The 8,824-nt window shown below is 48.9% G+C and overlaps 1 protein-coding gene across 1 annotated transcript in view; it reads left to right on the forward strand.

Annotated features, from left to right (window-relative positions):
- LOC119436008 (clotting factor C) overlaps positions 1-8,199 on the forward strand; it is a 46,290-nt gene extending 38,091 nt beyond the window's left edge. Inside the window, exons 15-17 of the mRNA XM_049655158.1 lie at positions 3,238-3,539; positions 4,266-4,433; positions 6,022-8,199. Of these exons, the coding sequence (XP_049511115.1) occupies positions 3,238-3,539; positions 4,266-4,433; positions 6,022-6,375 (824 nt within the window). The 3' untranslated portion in view covers positions 6,376-8,199. The remainder of the gene's footprint in view (positions 1-3,237; positions 3,540-4,265; positions 4,434-6,021) is intronic.
- Positions 8,200-8,824: the final 625 nt, after the last annotated feature.

Raw genomic sequence — 8,824 nt, forward strand, 5'->3', positions numbered from 1 at the left:
CGGATGATGGTGCCTTGTTGACGTGTGATATGTGGGTGTAGGGCAGGGAATAAGCGGCGCGCACGCTTGTATGGCTCGAGGGACGGTAAGGCTGTGGTGCTCGTCTAGGTAGATTCAGGGATGACAGGCGCCCGGAAAAGAGTTTCTCGGGCGAGCAGGTTAGCCCTTTCATTACCCGGCATACCCTGGTGACCTGGGATCCAGACGGTTTCGACAGGTGAGTGTAGGTCGCGTTGTATTTATTGAGCGATGTCGTGTGGGAGTGAGTTATGTATCAGGCTCCGGCAAGCGGCCACGGAGTCCGTGATTATGACAGGTACAGAGGTAGTGGGAGCTGAAGGAGCGTGGGTGATGACTGCTAACGTTGCACATTGTGCTTGTTGGTATAACATGATGGAGGCAAAAGACGTAGCGCATCAGAAACAGGACACAACAAAAAGAACACAGACAACACACAGGTTTGGTGCTATGGCACTTTTGGCACTTAAGCTGCTGCTATGGCGTGTAATTCCGCCGTGCATGGGTCCATGGGAGGGAGAATGGCTTTGTGAATGGCATGCGAATGTTGATCTGTGACAGCTATGGCTGTATGTGTCCCAGACGTGCTGGCATCTGTGTAAGGGTAAGATAGGTGTGGATTGCGGGCGGTGTAGCGGATGTAGTATGCAGTGCGTTGGGTGCGTTGTGCTGAATTTAGTAGTGGATGGGGGCATGTGCCCAGGTAGTGGTGATATGAGAAGTTGCGAGCGAGTAACATTGGGGAGAGTTGTTTCGCTTAGAGGGAGGGGGGGGGGGGGGTGGAACATGGTGGTCTAGTCGCGTGGGAATTTGCCGACCCTGTTGTGTGAGGAGGAGGCGGATTTCCTGACGGCGTCTGTGGATGCCACTCCGGATGTTTCCAAAGGTTCTTCAGCTAAGCTACAGATGCGAGTAAGCTGCAAGGTTAAACAATAAAAAGAATAGACATGCCATGAGTAATAAGCGCAATCCACATTCAAGTTTATGGTGTGCACACAAATGCTGGCTATAGGGCATCGCAAAAACGCTGATTATCTTCGATAGCTATTTCAGCGGGAAAGTGATTGAACACGTTTCATGGACGGACTAGAATGCCGGAAAACGTTTTTGCATTGCATGATAGGATGCCTCACATATCGTGATGATGAATGCGATATGACATGTACTGCGATTGTAAAGTGATTTCGTCGCGAAAGGTGGTATGATGGTATCTCTTACAAAATAAAATCAGGTGGATGAGGTGGCCTTCAGACAACTGCAGACGCTAACGTACGCTAACCCGGCACAGTACCACAGACTCTACCCCGGTACATACACCTACAAATATATGCAAGGTCTGCCACACTGGGATAGCCACTTTGACTCACATGCTCTGGGACTGTAATGAAAACCCGCACGGTGCTAACTCCGGAACCCTTCCTCCGCGGTGGGCCGCTGCCTTGCGCAGCCCCAGCCTCGGCGATCAACTCTGGGCCGTTCAGCAGGCCCGCGAGGCGGCGGCGAGACAACACCTCGACGTCCCCACGTGGGCGACCTAAGGCCCCGTCGGCAAAGTTCTGCAGGACCTCAATAAAGTTGTTACCAACCAAAATGAATATTCAACGACCGGCTAAAGAGGTCCTTCATAGTTATGTTCTCAGGATAAATATAATTAGAAGACAGAACGAATTGAGGTGTTCTGCACCATCTACATGAAATTTAAATTAAGTAATTAAATTATTGGGCGTTACGTGCCAAAACCACGATATGATTATGAGGCACGCCGTAGTGGGGGGCTCCGGATTGATTTCGACCACCTGGGGTTTTTTAACGTGCCCCCAATGCACGGTACACGGGAGTTTTTGCATTTCACCCCCATCGGACTGCGGCCGCCGCGGATGGGGTTTGATCCGGCGACCTCGTGCTTAGCAGCGCAGCGCTAAAGCCACTAAGCAACCACGGCGGGTAATTTACAAGAAAGTGATTAGTTTTTCACGCACAAGATCCAACACTGAACCACCGTATTGTAGATTTGGTCGTAATGAGGTTATGCGAGGGAGCAGTTTCAATGAAAAAAAATCAATCAATCAATCAAACAATCAATAAAATACTATTTCAACTTTTTTTACAAACAAATCACCAAAAAAACGGCTCAGTGAAAAAAAGAAGTCTTGAGGACCGCTTCACAGGCTTACAACCTTACAAAAAGCGCTGATGTTCCCTGCTCCCGTGCCCACTTCGAGTTCAATCATGAGCGGCATCAGGTTCTCAAGGTCACGTGGGGGTCTCTGAGCGTGATGATGAGTCGGGTCTAATGATTAGTGTTCGCAGTAATTTAGCTAAGGAAATCGTTAATGTAGCCTGGGGCTTTTTTTATCTTTTTTATGCGTAATGGAACCTGTGCAAGTGCGGAGAATATTGTACGTTCGTAGTGCTTAAAATCTGCAAAATTGTGAGCATATTAGTTGAACAGGGGTTACGAGAGAGAAATACCTGCGTATATATTTTTTAAATTTACGCTCTCTGTCCTGTGCTCGAAGGGAAACCTTCCCGCGCACATCCACGTTGTGCCTTTGATTAGCAATGTAAGAGCTCTGGTATAAGTGTGTGAGATTGTGGGGTAACGGGCTCGTGTCGCAGTCACAGTGGCCGCACTCTGATGGGGCGCAATGCAAGAAACGCTCGTGTACAGGCCTGCGGGCCCTAAGATGCCTAAAATTAATCCAGAGCCCTCCAACTATAACATTTCTCATAGCCCTTGTGTGAATTTAACGACGTCACATATAATCAATCAATCAATCAATCAATCAATCAATCAATTTCGCAAATTTGCAAGTCGTACCAATACTGCGGGCAGATTGGGACGTTGTATTCGAGATAGCGATGTATGTAGAAATGATTGAGGTACGCAAGCTCCAGCTGCTTCACAAAAAGTGAGAGAGAAAAATTATCCTCTTAGGGGGGTTTCAAGGCTAAGGCTACAGTTAGAGGCTATATATACACGAAAATGAGCCGGCAGAGTCACTCACAGATTTACTTTTACATTTACATTTACGTTTATTCGTGCGCAATAAATAAAGCACCGATAATTTAAAGAAAAATCTTGCTGTCATGCTAGTGGAATAATTTATCAAATAAGATCACTTTGAAACTGGAGACACGCATAATATTCTGGACCAGTGCAAGCGGCTGGGTGCCGCCTATCTGCGCGCCGTGTCAACCCATGTCTGCGCGCTGCAGTGTGCGGCCGGTCCGACTCCCCACGCAGTCCGCTCATCTACAACGGCAACGCATCAGACGTGGGTCAGTGGCCGTGGCAGGCTGCGCTGAGCGTGCGCAACCCCACGTCCAACGGCACTGCCGTCGAATGGGTGCTCAACTGCGGCGGCAGCCTGCTCTCGGAAACCTGGGTGGTGACCGCAGCTCACTGCGTCACGTATGAGGCCTCGCGCGTCGTCATACCGCGCGACATCCTGCGCGTGGCGTTGGGCAAACACTTCCGCAGCGACAGCAAAGACGACGCCCACGTCCAAATTCGCCAGGTGAGACTCTTCAGCTTACGCGCGGAGGCTGAGCGGAGAAGCATCATCAAAGGAACACTGGGCTGAAAAAAAAAAAAAAAAGGGGGGGAAGTCATTTGGTGCATGCGTGCGTGTGTGTGCGCGCGCGTGTATGTGTGTTTGTGTGTGTGTGTGTGAACGCGCATGTGTTTGTATGTGCATGTGTGTGAGCGTACTGTAAGTATATCTATTTTTGCTTGTGCACCGCATACAATGAGCTTTTCTGCTTTCCGCTGCTTTGTTTTATTTTCCTTTGATTTATGCCTACAGCGTCGAATACACGCTCTCTCTTACGGGCTGGAGAATCGGCACGCGAATTTCTATCGTTATACTGCAAAGCTGCAAGTTCATTTACATCAGTTCAATTTTTACGGATGCTTTTATGTGGCCAAAAATTGAAAGTGACTTCCTGTTTGCATACTCATGCATTGTGAGGCTGGCTGATCGTGTTGAAGATGTAACGAACACTGAACACTTTGCACGATAAATATTGCGTGAGAAGTTGCGACGGTGCCTTCTCAGCGCCAAGAAAAAGAGGTCAGAGTGTCCAGGCACAGGACTACTGCGCACATTCCCTCTTACAAAAATACACCAAAGTAATTGTTTTGAATCCACTTGTGTACGGAGGAAATAATAAATAACGATAATACTTAACTGTTCGCTAATTGCCTCCTCCGTCTACAGCTTTGAACCCTGAATGCTCCGCAGGTTGCCGAGATCCACGTGAACTTTGATTACGATCCAAACACGTACGACAATGACATCGCGCTGCTTCAACTGGACGAGGCCGTGGAGCTGACGCCTCGCGTGAGGCCCGTCTGCCTGCCCACGGACCGATCGGCCAGAGTCCATCTACAGGAAGGAAAACTGGGAGTGGTAAGCGCACGCGGCACCTTTGTTCCCAGCTTTGTCAAGTTCGGAACGGAGCTTGGCAGACGAGACGAACCGGATTACACATATAGAGTGCTGACTTGAAACTTCAGAAAACATATATTCCCTCAAGGCACACTTTATTATTTGCACTCTTTGAGGCTGTAAATCAGTGTGCGTTTGCTCCTGTTCATGCCGTGATCACGTTGTCTTCCGCCGTTCGCAATAATGTACCCGCCGGGTCAAGTACGTTTTCTTGAATTCCGTTTACGTCTTTGAGCGCTAGGCCGCTATGTTGTAGCGATGCCTTTAAAGTAATAAATAGACAGTTTTAGTTACACGTACGTGGAGACTTCACGTACGCAAACGTGAACAGTCTACGTACCTTACGTACACGCCATCTGTAACGCGTTTAGCTGCACGTACGCGACGCACCACGTAGCGACATCTATCGGGAAATATGAACACTGCGGTAGCCAATTCAAGATGAGTATTTCAGCCAAGCCAGTGATGTGCACTGATGCGTGCCGGTCATCGTCTCCGCAATGCCCGGAAGTGTGTTGTGCAAGCGTAATCTGCTGTCATCGTTGACATGGAATGAAATAGATGACCAGTCATCCTGTCGCCGTGTTTCCATGCAAGCCATCTGCGCGTGCTCAGCACGCTATCGCTTGTTCGTGATCTCGCGAAACCCCCGCGTGAATCTGTCTACGTGCGCAAGAAACGCACGCAGAAAATTGAATCTCACGTACGTCCGTGAGACCAGCGCGCGGCCGCTACGTTCTGCGCATGCGCACTGCTTACACGTAGAAGCTCTACGTACGCAAAGCCTCTGCATGCGTGTAACTAAAACTGTCTAATGACTTTTCGCGCTTATCGCGCTTTGTCAGTGGTCAGAGCGACGGTCCGCTCACGATATCAACGTTGATAACGCGAGCGGACCGTCGCTCTGGCCACTGACAAAGCGCGATAAGCGCGAAAAGGCATTATGACATTAAAGGCATCGCTACAAAATAGCAGCCCTACAAGGAGCAGACGAATACGCTCCCTTTCGGAAGCTTCCACAAAGACTAAAAGCAAACCATTCACCACGAGAAACCGTGGCAAAAATGAAGCCACGTAAAGCTAAAATGAGGGAGTGATCAAAACCGCATTGTTGCAATTAGCTATCGCAAAGATGATGCTCGCATGGTCGCAACCCGGACCGACAATTCGAGCAAATGGGACGTAGCGGAACACAGTCAGAGGCCGCAGTACCGCAGCAATGTGCCGCAAGCGACAGACAAGTGTTTCATTCTCATACGTTTCTGCGGCCCTCAAATATTTGAACCATGCTCTGCGGTACATCTTCTGTTCTGATCCTGAGGTCTTAATTCTCATTTTTCTGTGCTACCAAACTTGTTTAAAAACGTTTACTTCATTGTTCTAGTTTTGACACATCTCTGAGTTGGAGAGGGCAGTCGTCACTAGATTGCGGTTGCTGATACACCTTTATCTATGCCCAATTCAGTCGTAGTAATATTAAATTAGAGAAGCCAGCAGAGTTTATACATTAGCGCAGCGGCTTTACGGCGTGTGCACGACGTCTCTCCAGGCGACCGGCTGGGGCCTTACAGAGAACGGCGACTACGCAGACGTGCTGAGCGAGGCCGTGCTGCCCGTGGTGGCGAACGAAAAGTGCCAGGAAGCGTACGAGCGTGCGGGCGTGCCGCTCACAGTGTCCGAGGCCATGTTCTGCGCGGGCCACGCCAACGCCACGTCGGACGCGTGTAGCGGTGACTCGGGCGGCCCCATGGTGTTCGTCGACGAGTCAGTCACCACCGAGCGCCGCTGGATCCTCGAGGGCGTCGTGAGCTGGGGCAGCCCATCCGGGTGTGCGGTGGCAAACCAGTACGGCGGATTTACCAGGGTCTTCGCCTTCCTCACCTGGATCAAGCAGTTCGTCTGAACGGCACCCTCGTTTCTGTTGGCCCGAACGAAGAACGTGTCGGAGACGTTGCATGGGCCGGCTTTGAGCGCGCACGGAAAATTTGCTCGCTGTTTCCCAATGGATTACTGCCAGTGCACCCGGACTGACAATAGACTGATTCGCTTTTTACTCGTGATGTCCGGATGACAAAGGAACTCGCTTCTCTCTATTTCTTTTTTTACTCTTTTCTTCTTTTTTTTATCGGTACCCGCACGCAGAAGCATCGGACCTCTATTTCCCGAGTTGCAGTAATGCGTTTGTCCCACAATGAGTTGTTATTCTTATGGCATCTGCCCTTGAGTTGCGCTCAAAACCGAGATGTGAGAGCTGGATATCTTGCTCGATGAAACAACCAGGAAAGAGTGGCGGATTTTCTGACACCAAAATGGAGCGGTGGCTTCATAGACTTGCGGGCAGAAGATACTTTGCTCATGTTAGAAGAAGGTAGGCGTGCAGACACGGACAAGAGTACAAGGAAACGGACAACACAAACGCAGTTTCCCTCTACTTGTGGCGGTGTCTGCACGCCTACCTTTTTCGAACATGAAGCCCTACGACTGTCAATCTAAGCTTCATTTGATAGCTTTCACGTGACGTCACGCATACACCTTATCAACGTGTCGGGGCACCGACATGGCCACTACGAGCACTTGAGTCCAATCCATCCTATTGAAAGCTCTCACGGGAGGTTATGGACCCAGCTTATCATCGTGTCGGTGCACCAACATGGCGGCTACAATGACGTCAGTGCAAGCCATCTATGCTTTGTTCAGAGAGCGGTGCAGCTTCTATTAATTTGAACCCCCCCACCAAAAAAAAAAAAAAATTAGTTTTAAGGTGCCTATTCGTGTTCTTGCCAAGAGACGGGTAAGTTTTCCGCCACTTCGTGCATAAATTTATGAAAGCACTCGCACAATGCACAATGACTTGACAAGAGATAATCGCAACTGCACACGTTGAGTTGTAAAGGTCGCAGCATTGTTGCACAATGTTTGCAGAAATTACCTTGTGCATTCCTGTGAATGTTCAAGGCCACTCCAGGCATTTCTGTGCCTAGACGCTCTTGTTCTGCTTTTTACACTAAGTCACTATTATAACCTAAGTCATTTAAAACCAAACATGCTTTTTTCGATGAAATTTAAGGGAAAACAAAGTCACCTTGATTCCAAATGGACATACGAGTGTGTGTAATATTTTCATTCACACGTTGTAGAATTTTTGCATATGCAATGGGTGATCTGACCCCAACTGTATCTGGCGGTGTAATGTAATGCATTTCGCTAGGCATAAAGATAGGTCCTTCACTCACAAGTGTCTTGCATACGCCAAATGCAAGAGACACAACTACGCGGATGGTAAATCGCCCTTAACGGAAAATAGACGTCCTAAAATGTCAGTTTTATGAAAAATTGTTCTTGAAATAAACTGCAATGTGAAGAGCTTCCATATGGCATGATTTCTTCTTTTCTTCTTTCTTTCCATTTGACAAAACGCAAAAGACGTTATGTTGTCATGAAATCATGGTTGACTTGAGTGTCGAAAGACAAAGCAGTGGGATAATATCGCGCACAAGATGAGCAATGCGTATAAAGTCCCGAAATGTTGAGGCGGACTCGATTACTACCTATGGCCAAGCCAAACCTTTTCAGTGATGGCCCACTCTTATTGGCTCACTCCCACGGTATTATAGTTGTTTTGGTGTCCGCCAATGTGCGTCGCAAGAATTCCAAAGTACTTTGCAAGAAATTTAGAAAGAAATAAAGAACGAAATACCGTTTAATCCGTAATGTGCAGCATTGATGCGATGGCTGGCGAATTATTATGCGTCAAGCCTTGCGCCATTCTGCGTGGTATATTGATGCTACAGCATAGAATCCTGCACCTGGCGGGCACGGCTGCGTCGTTAGCTGCTTATATATACATGTGTTGGTTCGACTCGGACACAAAGAGGAGACACAGGAAGAAACGAACAAGATCAACTTTACCACACCAGGGCTTGAGCACGAACTGAGTGACGAAACAACATATGTACATGATACAATTAGAGAATGTTCGTATGTGTGGCGCTCTTGCATTAACTCTTCTATAGGACGTCCGCAAGACGCGATCGGTGCGTTAAATACACGCCTTCGTCATGGTCGGTACCGAGGGTCCACTGACAGGCTCTGTCCCTGTCGCGAGACAGTGACGGCGTGGCTAGTGCGCTGTCGACCACGCTGTTTCATTGGAAGTCGTTGACCGTCAGTTAATGACCCGTCACCGTTCCCGCGCAGCCAGCAACGCAGCCTCCGCAGGACTGCCAGCACAGGCTCGTCATCGTCCCGACTGTTGCGGGCAGCAGGATAGGCAGTCGTGGACGCCAGTGCCTGCGATTTTGTAGCCATGCCTTTCACTCGATTTTATGCTACCCTTATCACCCACTGTTCAC

Source organism: Dermacentor silvarum, chromosome 1, assembly GCF_013339745.2.
Source record: "Dermacentor silvarum isolate Dsil-2018 chromosome 1, BIME_Dsil_1.4, whole genome shotgun sequence".
Taxonomy (NCBI): domain Eukaryota; kingdom Metazoa; phylum Arthropoda; class Arachnida; order Ixodida; family Ixodidae; genus Dermacentor; species Dermacentor silvarum.